The 21,148-nt window shown below is 45.1% G+C and overlaps 1 protein-coding gene across 6 annotated transcripts in view; it reads right to left on the bottom strand.

The window, feature by feature from the left end:
- Positions 1-14,706, bottom strand: part of LOC137305457 (RNA binding protein fox-1 homolog 2-like) — a 246,542-nt gene extending 231,836 nt beyond the window's left edge. For all 6 annotated transcript variants that reach the window (XM_067974292.1, XM_067974291.1, XM_067974295.1 and 3 more), the window contains exon 1: positions 14,173-14,706. In XM_067974292.1, coding sequence (XP_067830393.1) covers positions 14,173-14,343 — 171 coding nt within the window. In that variant the 5' untranslated portion in view covers positions 14,344-14,706. The remainder of the gene's footprint in view (positions 1-14,172) is intronic.
- Positions 14,707-21,148: the final 6,442 nt, after the last annotated feature.

Genomic DNA, 21,148 nt, shown 5'->3' with positions numbered 1-21,148 from the left:
GCAAACATCTGCACGTCTCGCTCATTCCCCAGATCAAGGTCCCCAAACTTCTTGAACATTTGCTTCTCAATAGATTTCATGCCAAGTAGCTGCAATAAAGTTCTTTACAAATCACTAGTAAATTTGAAATATCCAGCTCAGAATTTTTTTTATAGATAAAAAGCTTGGAAATTTAGTAAACAGTGGCTTTATAAATGGAGGCATTGAGTACAAAAACAAGGAAATTATGGTAAATCTTTATAAATCACTCAGCTAGAATAATGTGTCCAATTCTGGGTGCCACACTTTAGGAAGGATGTCAAGGCCTTGGAGAGGGAGCAGAGATGATTTACTAGAATGGTACCAGGGATGAGTGACTTCAGTTAAGTGGAGAGATTGGAGAAGCTGGGATTGTTCTCCTGATTCAGAGGTTATGGGGAGATTTAATAGTGGTGTTCAAAATTATGAGGGACTTTGATCGAGTAGATAGGGAGAAACTGCTTCCACTGGCAGGAGGGTCGGTAACCAAGGGACACAGAGGGGATAAGAGGAACAATTTTTTTACAGCGAGTTATGATCTGGAATGCACTACCTGAAAGGGTGGTGGGAGGAAATTTAGTAGTAACTTTCAAAAGGGAATTGGATATATACTTGAAAAGGAGAAATGTGCAGCGTTATGGAGAACGAGCAGGGGAGTGGGATTCATTGGATATCTCTTTCGAAGAACCAGCACAGACATAATGGGCCAAATGGCCTCCTTCTATGCTGTATGATTCTAAATAAATGTATTAGGCAGTATTCAATCCCTTGGTAATTGGATTCAATCTACCAAAAAAGAGAGGGACTCTAAAGCGGTGTACTTACTAACAGTCTTTGAAAAGGAAGAACTCACAAATAGAATTATGGAAGTAAGAGTGGCTAAGCAGTTGATTCAGGTCAAATGGTGCTGGTTTTATAAACAACACATACCTTTTGGGTAAACCAAGTTGGTACAGGAGAGATTGGCTGCTTGTGAACAAGGCAGAATCAAGAAGATTAATTAATATAGAGGAAGGAATAGAGGTTAATTTAAAGTAGGGGCCACAAATATAAGATATGGGGCCATAAACATAAGATGGTCACTAATAAATCCAATAGGTAATTCAGGAGAAACTTCTTTATCCAAAGAGTTGTAAGAATGTGGAACTCACTACCACAAGGAGTAGTTGAGGCAACTAGCATAGATGCATTTAAGGGGAAGCTAGATGACACACGAGGGAGAAAGGAATAGAAGGATATGCTGATAGCATTAGATGAAGTAGGGAGGGAGGAGGCTCATGTGAAGCAGAGACAAATTGGGCTGAATGGCCTGTTTCTGTGCTGTAGACATCCAATAGTCTGGAATCTGAGCTAGTGAATGAAATGCAGAACTGCTTTCTAACCCAGTGTCCTAGTAAATGCCAAGACAGGTAAATCAATCTCAACAAGCTAATACCATAATCTGATTAAATTTAACTTGATCCGAGGTAAACCAACACCCAGGCATACACAACCATAAAAGGGCCAACTTCAACAGAATGAGGGAGAGTTTAAACAAATGTACCAGGTAGCGCAGTAATGCTCTCGAATGTCTTAGTTAGGACAAGTCAAATACTTTTAAGAACATATAAAAGACTAGCAAATGCAGATTAATGAATGTGACCCTAAATGGATTAGCAAAACTTTAAGCAGATTATTAAAAATCAAACTCTACAAAACCTGTACGGAGAAAGGTGAGGGAAGCTGCTGGGAAAAATATAAAAAAGGGATTGTGGAAAAAAGGGGAGATATTAATGAATGCTAACTGTAGAAGCCATAACAGCAGCTGACATTCCTCCACTATTACAAGGGGATTATCAAGAAAGAAGTTGCATTTACATAGCACCTTTCCTGTGCTCTGGACGCCCCAATTCATAGCCAATTAACTATTTTTAAAGTGTCATCACTGTTGCTATGCAGGCAAATACAATGTGCATACAAGTTACCATAAACAGACAATAATAATACAAATGACAAATGATAAAAACAGAAAGCGTTGGAAATACACAGGTCAGTCAGTCAGCATCTGTGGAGAGAACAGGCAAGTTTACATATCATATGCACTAAAATGTAAACAGCATTTTTTGATTTTGTTTCAGATTTTCAACATCAGCAATATTTTGCTTTTTACTTGAATGAACAGTTAAACTGTTTTTTGATAGTGTTGGTTGAGGGAGGAATGTTGACAAGGATAACAAGAGGGGGCTCCTCACTGTTCTTTTGCATCCACTTAAATAGAGCCTCAGTTTAATGTCTCATCCAAAAGATGATACCTCCGACAATGCAGGGTGGAAGGAATGAAGCATAAGCTGCAGAAACACAGATCAGCACAACCAGGTGATGACAAACTTAACAGTTGCACGATACTTAAGCCATGCACATCTGCCAAGATAATAAAAGCAAGTACTTGGCGTTTCGTGTAGGTACCTCACTAAAAGCCTTCACAAGAAGCTTCATTCAGTTGGGGGCACCGCAACTGGCCTTTGTACTCCTCAACTTACAGAAAGGGTTTCTTTTAATTAGCTTGGGTTTCTGCTAACCATCACCATCCAGTAACCCCTGCTAAAAGAAAGTCTGGATGTCCAATAAGGGCAGGATTGAGCTCAGCTGCAATATTCCCCCCGATTTTCCCCCCATGACTAAAAGGAAGGGAGAACTTATATGAGGGCCTCCATGTTGGCAAGATTACATTTTTTTAAAATGTCCAAGAACTTTATAACGAGACTATTACTTTCTTCTATAACTACCGGGGAAAAGGAATGGGGCTAAGTGGACCGCTCTTTGAGTCAGTGAGGCACGATGGGTCAAACAACCTCATGCGCTATACAATTCTATGTTTCTATAAGTTCTTGCTGTAGGCTTCCCTCCACCACTAACAATAGGAGAGAAAACCGAAGCGACCAAAAAAAACTTAATGTACATGCAAGCAGAGATCACAGCATACACTGATGTTAGAAAGCATTTATTGGTTCCTCCTCAAACAAGTCACACTCCTGACATTAGTCTGCTACCAAATGTACTGATCTTAGCATAACAGACTAGTGTTAATATCAAGTCGTAACATTATACCGAGACGTATTTAGTACTGGCTGTATCATACTTGCCTGCATATTGTGGATCCTCTCCCACGTACCACTAATGGTTCAGATTAAGCACCACAGCTGTGACGTTTCATACATTAAGTGCTGGAATTGTACATTATAAGATCCTCCTGATCAATGATTAGCAAAAAGAACACCATCCAGATCAGCAAAGAACAATGGAAATTTCTGTGCTAGTCACTGTAGGAAATTCAATTCATAAGAAAAATATAGAGCAACAAATTGAGCATTTATTAACATTTTCAGCTTCCAAATAGTAAACTGCAATTAAAAATGTGACTATCCGTGTAGCTTCTTCCGGGGAAAAAAAAATCAACCGCTCCTTTTTTATTTCACAAGATATAGATTACAAATGTCAAAGGTTAACAGCTGCAAACCTCAAAGACTGAAGACTTCATAAATGAGCTGTACTCCATTGTGGAGAACATTAGTTTAAAGTTAGACAGCAGTCCTTTTTAACCAATTATTTGAGAGTTACACTAATTGGACAGAACACATTCAGACAACCCCTGCCTCACCAATAATTAAAAGTCACCAAGAACACAAATCAAGTAAGTGGGAGTTACAAATAATGTAATCTCCTAAATTTTCCAATTTGAATACTCAGAGTCATAGAGCACGGATAGAGGCCCTTCGGCCCATCGTGTCCGCGCCGGCCATCAGCCCTGTCTACTCTAATCCCATATTCCAGCATTTGGTCCGTAGCCTTGTATGCTATGGCATTTCAAGAGCTCATCCAAATGCTTCTTGAATGTTGTGAGGGTTCCTGCCTCCACAACCCTTTCAGGCAGTGAGTTCCAGACTCCAACCACCCTCTGGGTGAAAAAGTTCTTTCTCAAATCCCCTCTAAACCTCCCGCCTTTTACCTTGAATCTATGTCCCCTTGTTATAGAACCCTCAACGAAGGGAAAAAGCTCCTTAGTATCCATCCTATCTGTGCCCCTCATAATTTTGTACACCTCAATCATGTCCCCCCTCAGCCTCCTCTGCTCCAAGGAAAACAAACCCAATCTTCCCAGTCTCTCTTCATAGCTGAAGCGCTCCAGCCCTGGTAACATCCTGGTGAATCTCCTCTGCACCCTCTCCAAAGCGATCACATCCTTCCTGTAGTGTGGCGACCAGAACTGCACACAGTACTCCAGCTGTGGCCTAACCAGTGTTTTATACAGCTCCATCATAACCTCCTTGCTCTTATATTCTATGCCTCGGCTAATAAAGGCAAGTATCCCATATGCCTTCTTTACCACCTTATCTACCTGTTCCGCCGCCTTCAGGGATCTGTGAGCTTGCACACCAAGATCCCTCTGACCCTCTGTCTTGCCTAGGGTCCTCCCATTCATTGTGTATTCCCTTGCCTTGTTAGTCCCTCCAAAGTGCATCACCTCGCACTTTTCCGGGTTAAATTCCATTTGCCACTGTTCCGCCCATCTGACCAACCCATCTATATCGTCCTGCAGACTGAGGCTATCCTCCTCGCTATTTACCACCCTACCAATCTTTGTATCATCAGCAAACTTACTGATCATACCTTTTACATTCATATCCAAGTCATTAATGTAGACCACAAACAGCAAGGGACCCAGCACCGATCCCTGTGGTACCCCACTGGCCACAGGCTTCCAGTCACAAAAACAACCTTCGACCATCACCCTCTGCCTTCTGCCACTAAGCCAGTTTTGTATCCAAAGTGCCAAGGCACCCTGGATTCCATGGGCTCGTACCTTCTTGACCAGTCTCCTGTGGGGGACTTTATCGAAGGCCTTACTGAAATCCATGTATACCACATCCACTGCGTTACCCTCATCCACACGCCTAGTCACCTCCTCAAAAAATTCAATCAAATTAGTCAGACATGATCTTCCCTTGACAAAGCCATGTTGACTATCCCTGATTAATCCTTGCTTCTCCAAGTGGAGACTAATTTTGTCCTTCAGAATTTTTTCCAATAATTTTCCTACCACTGATGTTAGGCTCACTGGCCTGTAGTTCCCCGGTTTTTCCCTACTCCCCTTCTTGAATAATGGTATTACATTAGCGGTTCTCCAGTCCTCTGGCACATCCCCTGTGGCCAGAGAGGTTCTGAATATATGTGTCAGAGCCCCCGCAATCTCCTCCTTTGCCTCACACAGTAGCCTGGGATACATTTCGTCCGGGCCTGGGGATTTATCCATTTTTAGGCCTGCTAAAACCGCCAATACCTCCTCCCGCTCGATGTTAATATGTTAATACTGATACACCATTTGAAAAACTGACTTCAAGTGTTCTCAATTTCCCATTAAATTAACTCCATAACCAGGATTTAAAGTGTACTCATAAGAAAAACCACAAATCAACTCCCAACAATGGAACATCAAAGCATTCCTCAAAGCCAGTGTAAATGCACAAAAGCCAAGCATAGCACAATTTTCATTTCCCAAAAGTAGGTATTATAATCATCTGATGGCATGAGGAAGAAGTTATGCCAACCATAAAATTCAGGAGAAATTGTTATTGTGGCAGCAAACAAATCCACCTTCAGACTCTCCCAGTGACTCGGTTGGTAAACCCAGCACACATAACAAGCCATAAAGACTAAAAGGTTCGATCTATAGTGAATCACCTGGTCTCGGAAGACTGGTAGTTGGGGCGCTACAATTAGCTTCAGGATTAAGGAGCTGGAAAAAAAGCCAGGTTCTCACTACTCACGGTTATCCTGTGAGACCCACTGGAAAGCATGCAGGCGTGAATAAAGGGGAGAAGAAACGTTAAGCTCAGCTGTGATGCTCCCCTCAACTGAACAGCCTGTCTAGGTTCACACAATAAAAGTGCTCATTTGAATGGAATTGCAGGGGCAATCACATTTGTTGCATCTAGACTAGTAAGAGTTAATGCCCTTAAGTGAAAGGGAGAAATTGGAGAAGAACGAGAAAAATATACTCCACTTATAAAAACTCCAGGAACCACTGGACAACTAAACTAGCAACTGAAAAAAACAGAAGATACTGATTTCTAAGACATTGATTCAGCCAACGCAATGGAAACTAAAAAGTTAGTTACTGTACCTTGTTCACAATATGCTGAGGACAGGTGGCAAGCATTCCATACATGCATGTGTAAGCACACTGAGCAATTCACACTGGAAATGCATTCACTCTTTTTTGGGAACGGTCATATTTCTATTGTCACTGGGCTATTACCAAGTGCTGCACTAATTTCAGGCTATGATGCTGTAACCGTCAAGTCAAGTGGCATATTTCTTTCCACCCTCTACTGTTCAACCAAGGAAGCTTACTCCATCTCCCCTGCCCCATATGCGATTCCCCCACTCAGAATGAGACCATGCTAAATATCACAACTGCACTTCAAACTTCTTGAGCAACACCACGGGTGACCAGCTAATATATGTATATTATAGATTGTAATATATTAATAATTTTCATACTGCAAAGCTACCATTGCAAATTTAAGATTTATGGCTGAGCAAAGGCACATAGTACTTACTATATGTCGAAAAGCAGTGACATAATGTTACTGATCTGATTTGTACAATCCCAGCTAAAGCAGCTTTGTCCATTCTAAACTGGATAAGCAGCAATGAAACAAGCTTTATCTGTCATGATCTGGAATGGATTAGGCACTGTTGGGCCCAGGAGCGTTGCAATGCAAATCTCAGCCAACTTATAAAGCATACTCTAAGATAGCCATCTCTCCACAAAAACCAAGAAACTGCCAAGTTACTGAGCATGTTTTTAAATAAAATCACAAGAAATAATCAGCGTTGTTTAAATTTTAGTTGTTTTCTCAACAAGAAACCATGTTCCCTTTAGTCTGGGTTCTGTACAATTCTATAGATGGCACACCAGCTTCATAACCTCCTCATCACAAGTCCTAATCCCAGAATTACCCAACATTTTCATTACTGCCATCAAATAGGGTTTCATTAAGTTTTAAAGTACAAGAATGTTTGGGGTGGGGGGGGGGAAATACATATCTCTCAGATAGAAAAAGCACTAAGCCCATTTCCTGAAATCTGAGGCTACATTTCATGTAAACTGGCTACTAAAAATATCACATGCATGAGATCATTTAACAAAAAACACTATCTGCCAGCAGCAAGTAGGAATTTCACTAGATTTCAGCAAGGTAGGTTGGAAGTACAGTAACCCCAAGAGGAATACAAGCAGTGGTGTCAAAGAGCATGCAAGGCTATGCACTGCAAATTACATGAATGAAAATATTCATTTGGATGTGAATCTGACGAGTACGTCTTCACTGATAATCTGTAGAAAGGGTGTGAAGGACTATTTTCATGAAGATGCAAGATTATTTAACATATATAAGAAAAGCCAGTTAAGAGAAGGCCACCTTGGTCCAATGAATTACATCTCTCCAACACTCCAACCCCAACTGTAGATTCAATACATTTTGAACATTGCCAAGGATTCTATGCCCACCACCCTGCCCAGCAGATTACCATTCCAAGCAAAGAATATCTCCCAATAGTTGCCCTAAATTTACTGTTCATTAATTTAAGATCATCCTCTATGATCCTAGTCTGCAGTTTTAATTTGAAGACATATGGCACTTGCTGGAGATTGGAGATGTCAAATGGCACATTTAATTGAAAACTTTCTTTGAACTTTTGCATCAACAATTTATCCTATTATTCTATCATACAACATTACTTTTTCCTGTTGGCAACCTGACAGTTGATAATACTTTCCATTTTTAGGTTTTTTTTAAAAAGCTGTGCAATAAATCATTAAACATTAAATATGTAAATAATGTAAATGTTTCACACTCAACTGGCCAGCAAAAACAGTGAGTGAGGGGAAAAGATTCTTCAATTTGATGAAAGGGATTAAAATTCAGTCCTTTTCCCAACTACACTTCCACTCCCCATCTAATCCAGTCAATGATCGACAGTGACTAACTTGTCTTAGAAGTCAAGTGCTCATAGGTGCACTTGGTACCAACACAGCGCAAAAGCAATTCCTAAACATCTGTGCTTGGAAGAACTACGTAATGTAGAGGAGCTCTCGGGGCTAACAGTTACACCTGTTCTTCCACGGACTGTTGAGATCTCCTTATCTCATGGACAATGGACATTCTTTTAAAACAGGAATGTCACGTGTGAAAGGATGCACAGAACTCACTGCCAAGAGTGACATCCTATGTATTCCAGCATGTTGTCTCCCCTCCAAATAGAATCTGAATAGCCTTTCAATTAATTCTGAAATATACTACATAGATTTTCAAATAATTCACAGTGATAAATCAATCTGTTGCATTGCTATAAATCACTGAGCAGGCTGTTGCTGATGTTTGTTGAAGAGGAGCACAATTTTACAATTCAATAGGTACTACAGCACAGTAATTTTATCTCAAGAGATCAAGCATTATAATCTTGTCAACTATAGTCCAAAATCAATTCCAAGTTGTACACTGGAGGCATTCGTATTTTTAACCTTACATATTCTACATGGGGCTCAAGAAGGGATAAAACTTTTTCACTTTTCTGTTTAGACTTGCACTGCCATCATGTCATGGAACAAGCGCAGCAGCTAGATCTTATTTTTAAATTTTCTCTCCTCTTCTCGAAGTCCCCAACTCTTTGCGGGACATAGTTCCACAAGTGCCTGAAGCCCCCAGTACCTGATCCAAATGTGTTCCTTCACGTATGCCTAAATGGTGAATGTCAGCAGAGTATTCATGCACTCAATCACAGCTGAGCCTAATCCTAACCACATCTCACATCCACATGTGCACTTCTAGCTGGGGTGCTGGACAACAATCAGGAATGGGAACCCTGAAAAATGTTGTCCTTCCTACCAGAGGCAGAGGCCTGCTGCAAAGCTCCTTCTGCTGCCCTGATTGTCGTTAGCTAACTCGAGAGCAGTTATTTAAAACATAGCATTGCAACACAGCAATAAACAAAGCAAACACTCATTGTCCAGTTAGCCCAGTTACAGAGAAAGGCCTAAATTATTAAACTCAGCATTTATGTATTCTGCTGCTGCAGGTGTTATTTAAATGTACAATGTATAATGGAATAGACTGAATAAAAATGCAGAGACAAACATAAATCGATACATTGGTCTGCATTTCACTGTGGCGCCAAGTTTTTTTTACATATTGAGGTGGGATATTTGTTCAGAGTACATAATATGCATGATGTTTTCCAGTAATCTGCTGCCAACAAAACAAGAAAGTATCAACAGTGCTACCACTAGAATTGCAGGCAGGCATAATAAAACTTTCACCTGAAATATGAAAAACAACCAGCATTGCCTTCGACCATCTAGGCCCTAAGCTCTAGAATTCCCTCGCTAAACCTCCCTGCCTCTCTCTCCCTTTAAGAATCTACTTAAAACCCACCTCTTTGTCCAAGCTTTTAGGCAGCCCTCCTAATATTCCCTTCTTTGGTTTGGTGTCAATTTTGATCTGATTATGCTTCTGTGAAGTGCCTTACATTGTTTTTCTACGTTGAAGGCACTATATGAATGCAAGCTGTTGTCTATATCTGGTCTTTCCAAACTTGATCTGCCTTCTGCATTTTGAACTGAATAAACTAGGCTGAAGTATTGATGATTTGTCACTGGTGGTGTTGGCATTGGGAGATAAACTAAGGACTTCACACAAGAAGTGTATTTGTCCACATTGTCAATTTAGCTCAATTTGTAATAATCTCACCTCTGAGTCAGTGTTGATTCAAACCCCATTCCAGGACTTGATCATGCAATCTAGACTAGCAGGGCAGTACTGAAGGAGCATAGGAAAGGGTTAGGCCATTCAGCCCCTCGAGCCTATTCCGTCATTCAATTAGAGCATGGATGATCTGTGTCTTAACCAGCCTTGGTCCCATATCCCTTAATACCCTTACCTAACAAAAATCTATCAATCCACAAGGAGCCCTGTATCATCAGAGGCACCATCCTTTGGATAAGTGGTTAAACAAAGCTACATCTTGCTACTTCAATGGCTCTGAATGACATTAAAGATCCCATGTCACTATTTGAACAGCAAGAAGCTTCCCTAGTATCTTGGCCAACATTCTTCCCTCAACCAAGATGAGAAAAAATAAATTAACTAGCCATTCTTCTCGTTGATGTTTGCAAGATCTAACTGTGCACAAAATGGCTGCCACGTATGCCTACATAACAATAGTGACTGCATTGTACATAACGTGCTTTGGGTCATTCTGAGAGACTTAATAAAGCTCTACATAAATGCAAGTTTTTTCTTTCATAGATTCATAGAATGGTTACAGCACAGAAGGAGGCTATTCGGCCTGTCGAGTCCATGCCAGTTCTACGCAAGAGCAATCCAGCTAGTCCCACTCTCCTGCCCTTTACCCGTAGCCCTACAAATTTTTTCCTTTAAAGTACTTATCCAGTTCCCTTTTGAAGGCCATGATTGAATCTGCCTCCACCAACCCCTCGGGCAGTGCATTCCAGATCCTAACCACTCGCTGTGTAAAAAAGTGTTTCCTGATGTCACCTTTAGTTCTTTTGTCAATCACCTTAAGTCTATGTCCTCTGGTCCTTGATCTTTCCATCATTGGGAACAGTTTCTCTCTATCTACTCTGTCTAGACCGTTCATGATTTTTAATACCTCTATCAAATCTCCTCGCAACCGTCCCTGTTCCAAGGAGAGCAACTCCAGCTTCTCCAGTCGATCCACGTAACTAAAGTCCCTCATCCCTGAAATCATTCTAGTAAATCTTTTCTGCCCCCTTTCTAAGGCCTTCACATCTTTCCTAAAGTGCGGTGCTCAGAACTGGACACAATACTCCAATTGTGGCCAAACCAGTGATTAATAAAGGTTCGTCGTGACTTCCATACTTTTGTACTCTATGCCTCTATTTATAAAGCCCAGGATCCCGTATGTTTTTTTAAAACCACTTTCTCAACCTGCCCTGCCACGTTCAACAATTTGTGCATATATAGCCCCAGGTCTCTCTGTTCCTGTACCCCTTTTAGAATTATGCCCTCTAGTTTATATTGCCTCTCCTCGTTCTTCCTACCAAAATGTATCACTTCACATTTTTCAGCGTTAAATTTCATCTGCCATGTGTCCGCCCATTCCACCAGCCTATCGATATCCTCTTGCAGTCTATCACTATCCTCCTCACTGTTTACTACGCTTCCAAATTTTGCGTTATCCGCAAATTTTGAAATTGTGCCCTGTACACCCAAGTCCAAATCATTAATATATATTAAGAAACGCAGTGGTTCCAGCACTGACCCCTGGGGGACACCACTGTACACCTCCCTCCAGTCCAAAAAACAATTGTTCACCACTACTCTCTGTTTCCTGTCCCGTAGCCAATTCTGCATCCATGTTGCTACTGCCGCCTTTATTCCACGGGCCACAATCGTGTGGCACTTTATCAAACGTCTTTTGAAAGTCCATATACACCTCATCAACCGCACTGCCCTCAACTACCCTCTCTGTTACCTCATCAAAAAACTCTATCAAGTTAGTTAAACACGATTTGCCTTTAACAAATCCGTGCTGGCTTTCCCTAATCAATCCACCATCACCCAAGTGACTGTTAATTCTGTCCCGGATCATCGTTTCTAAAAGATTCCCCACCACTAAGGTTAAATTGACTGGCCTATAGTTGCTGGGTTTATCCTTACACCTTTTTTTGAACAAGGGAATAACATTTGCAATTCTCCATTCCTCTGGCACCCGTATCACAGATGTTTGGAAGATTGTGGCTAGATCATACACATAAATAACATATCCTCAAACTTTTTTTTAAGAAAAATATTTCACACCCAATTAATACTATTCAAATCACTGAAATGCTCTACTGAACACTGATTTTCCCTCCACCTGAGGCAGCTTTTCATAAAACACACTCACCTACATGACTCGTGACTTCAAAATCTCTTATACACTAGGCACTAGGATTCTCTCCAACAATCCACTGGGAGTGAAGGGGCACAGTGTTATTTTTAACTACTTCACCTTTGACTAGGGGGGATGCAAGAATTTACAAGATCAGCAAAAAACATTCAGGCAGCTTTTTAAAAAGAAAATCGTGTTGACTGGCTGTGGTTTCTTATTATAACTTTCAATTTGCACCAGGGAAAAAAAATATTGATTATAATTCAAACAAATCAGACACACAGCCCCTCTCCCCCAGACCTAGGGAATTGACATTAACATTATCGCCAGCCAGTAACCCATTGTAAATATTAAGTTTACTGCAACTAAATCAAATTCAGTGATAATCTCTCAAAATCAAACTACTTTTGGCTCTAACTCATCCTGTCCCACAACTTTAAAACTGTGGAACTCCTTACTTTCTTCAAACTTCCTTTCCTACTACAATCGACAGGCTTTTAAAATCCAAGCTCGGCATCACCTAATCAAGACCTCAGTGTGGCCTGCACTGCAGCCTTATCTGAAAAAAACAGTAACAATCCTTAACAGCATCTTCATACAAGAAGTTACAATGGTGAACATTTAAAGAGATTTTTGAAGTTTGAAATAGATGATCAGTGTTTGAAATCTACGTATTTTCTACATATCTCCACTGAGTTTTGGATTCAACTATTTTATTGATATCTGGATTGTGAATTACCCCATGGCTTAAGTAATATAGATGTAATTGGACTTTTTTGCCCACTAAACAAAATGTGATTCTTTTCACGTTACTGTATGATGTTACGATGACAATTTGCAAATTCCCCATTAGTCAGTATTCCGCCCCCCCCCCCACACACAGTGTGACTCATCCATGGTTTTGTTACCTCCAGATCCGACTATTCCAATGCTCTCCTGGCCGGCCTCCCATCTTCCACCCTCCATAAACTTGAGCTCAACCAAAACTCTGTTAGCTGTATTCCAACTCGCACCATGTCCAGCTCACCCATCGGCTCCCCGGTTCCCTAATCACTCCGATTTAAAATTCTCATGTTCAAATCCCTCCATGACCTCACCACTCCCTAACTCAGTAACCTCCTCCAAACCTACAACCTTCCAAGAACTCTGCATTCTTCCAACTTTGGCCTCTTACACATCCCCCACTCCCTTTGCCCCACCTTTGGCGGCTATGCCTTTAGCCGTCTAGACCCTAAGCTCAAATATTCCTTTCCTAAATACCTCCGCTTCTCCACTTCTCTCCTCCTCCTTTAGGACCCTCCTTAAAACCTGCCTCTTTGACCAAGCTTTGAGTCATCCCTCCCAATATCTCCATCTTTGGCTTGTTGTCATTTTTTGTCTGATTACGCTCCTGTGAAGCACCTTGGGACATTTACCTACGTTAAAGGCACTATACGAATGCAAGTTGTTGTTGTTGTTAGGTGTACACATTATTTTCTTCCCCAGACATCTATCTGGCTTTACTATACGAAGTTGACTCCCTTGGATAACAAGACAACTGCTTAACTAGCAGCTGAAATGACTCCAGCTTCAAAAGGCTCCCCAAATATATCCCTCCCCAATGCTATATACATAACATGTCCACTGCGGTATAAAGAAATGCCCTGTCCCTAGGACTGGGGTATCATTTATCGCAGTAGAGCACGACTTAATTAAACCATAGACAGCAGCAGTTTGGACCATTTTAAATGAACAACCTGCGTATAAAAATACGTTTAAAATAGTTACAGCTTGTCTGGTGTATCATTAAAAGAAAATTGAAATCCTTCAGTCAGGATCTCCGCATCATTTGACTTTCCCGAGCTGATATGTGCTGGGTTTTAAATCTTGTTTTCCCCTCCTGCCACAGGGTATTATTTGGTTTTAATGAAGGTCACGTTTAGCAGAGTAACGCACCAATGAATTGATGCTAAAATGGTGACGCTGGCTCCAAAAGTAGCATTAAACTCGACTCTCACACAATCAATGCAACAAAATAATAAAAATAGAGAGTGAGGGAAGGAACGGTGATAAGACGTTGTTGAGCCATGCCCAAAGTGTGCGATGGGCGGCTCGGGCAGAGTCCATGTGCCCCTCTCCGGCTCCATGATTCCCGTCCCCCCGCAATGTTTACTGCTTTATTTTGATGCCGATTATCCGGCCGCTTCTCCCCCTTACCTGTCCGGCCGCGCTGCTCATCCCGTTCTCTCCCGGGTTCAGGCTCGGTTCCAGCCGCTGTCTCTTCGCCTCAGCCTCCGCGGCGTCTCCCGGCTCGTCCCGCTTCAGCCCCCGCAGCATCCGCTCAGGGCCGGGGCCAAACCCGCTACCAGCCACCGCCTCCGCCGCCATCGGGTCGGGCTGCTTCAGGGAAGGAGGAGGAGGAGGAGGAGGAGGGGGACAAATCGGGCTCGAGGAGGCGGCGGCGGGAACGGGGCCGAGCGCGAGCCGAAAGGGGACGACGGCACGGGGCTAAAAACCCTTTAATAAAAGGACCACTTTTACCCCCAAAACAGACAAACTCACAGCAGAATCCGAATCTGCACCTACCAATTTCACACAAAAGTGTGGGGAAAACTAATGGGGGAGGAAACAGCACCAAATTTTACCTCAGAGAAAAAAAATGTTATAATCGGGAGCGGAAAACAATCTTTAAAAAATGGCCCGGATTCGCCGCTGTTTTTTTTCTCTCTCTCCCTGCGGCGCGCGCACACAATCCCCCCCCCCGGGCCGGCAATCCACGCGCGTGCGTGTTTCGGGAAACTTCGGCAACTTTCGGCGGAGTGGGGAGGGGGGGGGGTCCACTCGACAAAAGCAGCGCGCCCTCTGCGGGCAGAGAACGCGTGTTGAGATCACTCGGGAAAGATCGGGAATGATCGGAACAGCTCGGCCGCCGGAACGTGACATGCACGATTCAGACAAAATATCGGCGGGGCCGTAGGGGCAAAAGTTCCAGAAATTTAGGAATCTCGACTGGGAACGGAGCGGTTATTTCTGAGAATTTATGAAAATAGCTCTGTGGACCTAAACGGCTCCGATCATTTCCGCCAAGACTCGGAAAACTTCGGCATGGTGGGGGCGGGAACACGAGGGATCCGTTGCTATGGTAATGGGTGAATGCCCCGCCGGACCCACATTCTCAGCTCGCGGGCGCCACCACAGGCCTGAGCTGGGAACAGCAGGCACTGACACCAATTACCCAATTAATGCCCCATCAATGCACCCACCACATATTGTAAACAATTTTACAACACCAAGTTATAGTCCAACGATTTTATTTTTAATCCCACAAGCTTTCGGGGGCTTTCCACTTCCACACCGCCTGAGGAAGGGGAAAGCCCCCGAAAGCTTGTGGGATTAAAAATAAAATCGTTGGACTATAACTTGGTGTTGTAAAATTGTTTACAATTGTTAACCCCAGTCCATCACCGGCATCTCCACATCATGCCCACCACATATAACAGTCTCTCAGGTGGACATAAAAGATCCCAGCGCACTATTTCAAAGAACAACAGGGGAGTTCTCCCTGGTGTCCTGGCCAGTATTTATCCCTCAACCAATATCACTGAAAATTGTCTGGTCATTGCTGTTTGTGGGATCTTGCTGTGTGCAATTTGGCTGCCGCATTCCCTACATTACAACAGTGACTACACTTCAAAAGTACTTCATTGGCTGTGAAGCACTTTGGGACAGCCTGAGGTTATGAACAGTTTTATAGAAATGCAAGTTCTTTATTATTTACCTACCACTTTAGAAAATTTTCTTACGATGCAAGTACTTTTGTTTGTTCTGCCCTCTCCAAAACTTATTCTGTTAGTTACATTATATATAAAATAATTTTTCTGCCGTAACTGCCACGATGGATTTGCAGTAATTGCTTAATATGTAAGAAATTAATGTTGCTGTTTCTTCGTCCCTTCTTTCCATCTCCTTACTTCCCGTGATGAGTTCCACAAATCCTAGACCGTTGACTGACACCTTTGCAATATTGCCCCAACTAAATCCCATTTGCTTATCATCGCTACACTGACTCCCTAACCCCAATGCATTGAATTTAAAATCTTCATCGTAATCTTTAAATCTCTCTATGGCCCCATTCCACCTACCTCCTCCAGCTTTATCTACCCTTCAGTCCTCGTGTCCCTTCCTTTGTCCCACTATTGATGGCAGACCCTTCAGCCCTGCTGTCCAGAGCTCCCTCCACCTCTCCACTTCTCACTCCACCTTTAAAAACTGAAGGAGGCCATTCAACCCATCGTGCCTGTGCCGGCTGTTTGAAAGAGCTATCCAATTAGTCCCATTCCCCTGCTCTTTCCCCATAGCCCTGCAAATTGTTCCTTTTCAAGTATAAACCCAGTTCTCCCTGCCCCTTGTAATTTTTGCAAAATTCTTTTTATTCATGTTTTAATTGTCATATTTATTGGCATTCCTGGTTTATTTTTGTTGTGTATATTTATTTTACATATTCAACATTATAGGTTTAAAAGTGGCCCATTTTTTTCCTGGACTGAGGTATCTTTCAGGAATAATTCAAGTTTTTTTTTGGATTCCCATTCCTTTGAAGTTTGCTTTTTTACATTTTTTGTCCTGGCCCATGATGGTGCTGATTAAACTGAAGGTATTTTGTGATCATATTTGTAGTCACTAGTCCCCAAATGTTATAGGACAAAATCTGATGACCTCACAGGCCCCTGGATTCCCGGGGGAGCCTGCAGACTAACTTGTAAACAAATGAGGTAATGGAACCAAAGAGAATGTAATTGTACAATACTGTAAGAATGTATTTGTGTAAATTGTTCTTGCTTTCTATACAATGTGACTATAACACCAGCTGCTGCACATTGACTGTAATACCAGCTGTTGTGTGGAGTGACTGTATGTCCAGCTGTTGTGTGGAATGACTGTATGTCCAGCTGTTGTGTGGAGTGGCTGTATGTCCAGCTGTTGTGTGGAGTGACTGTATGTCCAGCTGTTGTGTGGAGTGACTCTATGTCCAACTGTTGTGTGGAGCGACTGTATGTCCAGCTGTTGTGTGAAGTGACTGTATGTCCAGCTGTTGTGTGGAGTGACTGTCCAGCTGTTGTGTGGAGTGACTGAGACTGTAGCTGCCCTGAACGAGCTGTTGATGGAGCAGTCACTGTGTTGTGTTGTTTTACTTCTTGCAACTTATTTTCTCTTCTTGTACCATCTCCAGCTTTCCATACAAACCACGGTGAATCAGCAAAGTGGTGCAGCCGTGTCACAGAGTGGGGGATTCCAGTACGGTCAGTCTCAGAGCTCCAAAACATGGCAACATCGGGAGACAAGCTGAACCACCTGTGACCTTTAACAAAGGATGTTTCAGTGTTGGCAGAGGACAGGATCAGGCTCAGCTGTGATGCACACCACTGTTGAATATCCTGCTGACACAAATGAAGAACTTGGGCACGATGCCATAAGAATGCCTGTGGAACTGTACCCCGGTGAGAGTCGGTGCCTGTGGAACTGTACCCCAGTGAGAGTCAGTGTCTGTGGAACTGTACCCCAGTGAGAATCAGTGCCTGTGGAACTGTACCCCAGTGAGAGTCGGTGCCTGTGGAACTGTACCCCAGTGAGAGTCAGTGTCTGTGGAACTGTACCCCAGTGAGAGTCAGTGTCTGTGGAACTGTACCCCAGTGAGATTCGGTGCCTGTGGAACTGTACCCCAGAGAGAGTCGGTGCCTGTGGAACTGTACCCCAGTGAGAGTCGGTGCCTGTGGAACTGTACCCCAGTGAGAGTCAGTGCCTGTGGAACTGTACCCCAGAGAGAGTCGGTGCCTGTGGAACTGTACCCCAGAGTCAGTGCCTGTGGAACTGTACCCCGGTGAGAGTCGGTGCCTGTGGAACTGTACCCCAGAGTCGGTGCCTGTGGAACTGTACCCCGGTGAGAGTCGGTGCCTGTGGAACTGTACCCCGGTGAGAGTCGGTGCCTGTGGAACTGTACCCCGGTGAGAGTCGGTGCCTGTGGAACTGTACCCCGGTGAGAGTCGGTGCCTGTGGAACTGTACCCCGGTGAGAGTCGGTGCCTGTGGAACTGTACCCCGGCGAGAGTCGGTGCCTGTGGAACTGTACCCCGGCGAGAGTCGGTGCCTGTGGAACTGTACCCCGGCGAGAGTCGGTGCCTGTGGAACTGTACCCCGGCGAGAGTCGGTGCCTGTGGAACTGTACCCCGGCGAGAGTCGGTGCCTGTGGAACTGTACCCCGGCGAGAGTCGGTGCCTGTGGAACTGTACCCCGGCGAGAGTCGGTGCCTGTGGAACTGTACCCCGGTGAGAGTCGGTGCCTGTGGAACTGTACCCCGGTGAGAGTCGGTGCCTGTGGAACTGTACCCCGGTGAGAGTCGGTGCCTGTGGAACTGTACCCCGGTGAGAGTCGGTGCCTGTGGAACTGTACCCCGGTGAGAGTCGGTGCCTGTGGAACTGTACCCCGGTGAGAGTCGGTGCCTGTGGAACTGTACCCCGGTGAGAGTCGGTGCCTGTGGAACTGTACCCCGGTGAGAGTCGGTGCCTGTGGAACTGTACCCCGGAGTCGGTGCCTGTGGAACTGTACCCCGGTGAGAGTCGGTGCCTGTGGAACTGTACCCCGGTGAGAGTCGGTGTCTGTGGAACTGTCCCCCGGTGAGAGTCGGTGCCTGTGGAACTGTACCCCAGAGAGTGTCAGTGCCTGTGGAACTGTACCCCAGTGAGAGTCGGTGCCTGTGGAACTGTACCCCAGTGAGAGTCAGTGCCTGTGGAACTGTACCCCAGTGAGAGTCAGTGCCTGTGGAACTGTACCCCAGTGAGAGTCAGTGCCTGTGGAACTGTACCCCAGTGAGAGTCAGTGCCTGTGGAACTGTACCCCAGTGAGAGTCAGTGCCTGTGGAACTGTACCCCAGTGAGAGTCTGTGCCTGTGGAACTGTACCCCAGTGAGAGTCTGTGCCTGTGGAACTGTACCCCAGTGAGAGTCTGTGCCTGTGGAACTGTACCCCAGTGAGAGTCAGTGCCTGTGGAACTGTCCCCCAGTGAGAGTCAGTGCCTGTGGAACTGTCCCCCAGTGAGAGTCAGTGCCTGTGGAACTGTCCCCCAGTGAGAGTCAGTGCCTGTGGAACTGTCCCCCAGTGAGAGTCAGTGCCTGTGGAACTGTACCCCAGTGAGAGTCAGTGCCTGTGGAACTGTACCCCAGTGAGAGTCAGTGCCTGTGGAACTGTCCCCCAGTGAGAGTCAGTGCCTGTAGAACTGTACCCCAGTGAGAGTCAGTGCCTGTGGAACTGTACCCCAGTGAGAGTCAGTGCCTGTGGAACTGTACCCCAGTGAGAGTCAGTGCCTGTGGAACTGTACCCCAGTGAGAGTCAGTGCCTGTGGAACTGTACCCCAGTGAGAGTCTGTGCCTGTGGAACTGTACCCCAGTGAGAGTCAGTGCCTGTGGAACTGTACCCCAGTGAGAGTCAGTGCCTGTGGAACTGTACCCCAGTGAGAGTCTGTGCCTGTGGAACTATACCCCAGTGAGAGTCAGTGCCTGTAGAACTGTACCCCAGTGAGAGTCAGTGCCTGTGGAACTGTACCCCAGTGAGAGTCGGTGCCTGTGGAACTGTACCCCGGTGAGAGTCGGTGCCTGTGGAACTGTACCCCGGTGAGAGTCGGTGCCTGTGGAACTGTACCCCGGTGAGAGTCGGTGCCTGTGGAACTGTACCCCGGTGAGAGTCGGTGCCTGTGGAACTGTACCCCGGAGTCGGTGCCTGTGGAACTGTACCCCGGTGAGAGTCGGTGCCTGTGGAACTGTACCCCGGTGAGAGTCGGTGTCTGTGGAACTGTCCCCCGGTGAGAGTCGGTGCCTGTGGAACTGTACCCCAGAGAGTGTCAGTGCCTGTGGAACTGTACCCCAGTGAGAGTCGGTGCCTGTGGAACTGTACCCCAGTGAGAGTCAGTGCCTGTGGAACTGTACCCCAGTGAGAGTCAGTGCCTGTGGAACTGTACCCCAGTGAGAGTCAGTGCCTGTGGAACTGTACCCCAGTGAGAGTCAGTGCCTGTGGAACTGTACCCCAGTGAGAGTCAGTGCCTGTGGAACTGTACCCCAGTGAGAGTCAGTGCCTGTGGAACTGTACCCCAGTGAGAGTCTGTGCCTGTGGAACTGTACCCCAGTGAGAGTCTGTGCCTGTGGAACTGTACCCCAGTGAGAGTCAGTGCCTGTGGAACTGTCCCCCAGTGAGAGTCAGTGCCTGTGGAACTGTCCCCCAGTGAGAGTCAGTGCCTGTGGAACTGTCCCCCAGTGAGAGTCAGTGCCTGTGGAACTGTCCCCCAGTGAGAGTCAGTGCCTGTGGAACTGTCCCCCAGTGAGAGTCAGTGCCTGTGGAACTGTACCCCAGTGAGAGTCAGTGCCTGTGGAACTGTACCCCAGTGAGAGTCAGTGCCTGTGGAACTGTCCCCCAGTGAGAGTCAGTGCCTGTAGAACTGTACCCCAGTGAGAGTCAGTGCCTGTGGAACTGTACCCCAGTGAGAGTCAGTGCCTGTGGAACTGTACCCCAGTGAGAGTCAGTGCCTGTGGAACTGTACCCCAGTGAGAGTCAGTGCCTGTGGAACTGTACCCCAGTGAGAGTCAGTGTCTGTGGAACTGTACCCCAGTGAGAGTCAGTGCCTGTGGAACTGTACCCCAGTGAGAGTCAGTGCCTGTGGAACTGTACCCCAGTGAGAGTCAGTGCCTGTGGAACTGTACCCCAGTGAGAGTCAGCACCTTCAGGAGAGATGGGGAGAGGACTGGAAGGCACAATTTACAGCGAATGAGAATGCTGGTGCTTTGTGGAGGTTGGAGATTCAAACAGAAGCTGCCGATGACATCAATGATAAAGATCCGTCACAGTAAAAACATTCATTTTTATTTTAAACAGTAAAATATTCAATAGTTGCCCCTCAAACCAGGCGGAACCCACTGATGTACTGAAAATGACTCTGTCCTCCTGCGTCACTCACCCTCTCATCTCTTTACGTCCCACATTGATACCAAGATGACTTTTAGCGACCCCCCGGCAACCTATGACACTATGACCAGTCACGCAGAGCTGGGAAAAGCCCCCCCTCCCAGGATCGCCGTGACAGGGGCCCCCCTCCCCCTCCCCCAATCTCCCCCCTCCCAGGATCGCCGTGACAGGGGCCCCCCCTCCCCCTCC

The sequence above is a fragment of the Heptranchias perlo genome, chromosome 40 (genome assembly GCF_035084215.1).
Source record: "Heptranchias perlo isolate sHepPer1 chromosome 40, sHepPer1.hap1, whole genome shotgun sequence".
Classification (NCBI taxonomy): Eukaryota; Metazoa; Chordata; class Chondrichthyes; order Hexanchiformes; family Hexanchidae; genus Heptranchias; species Heptranchias perlo.
The sequence above is the reverse complement of the archived record's forward strand: the minus strand, read 5'-3'. Positions and strand labels throughout refer to the sequence as shown.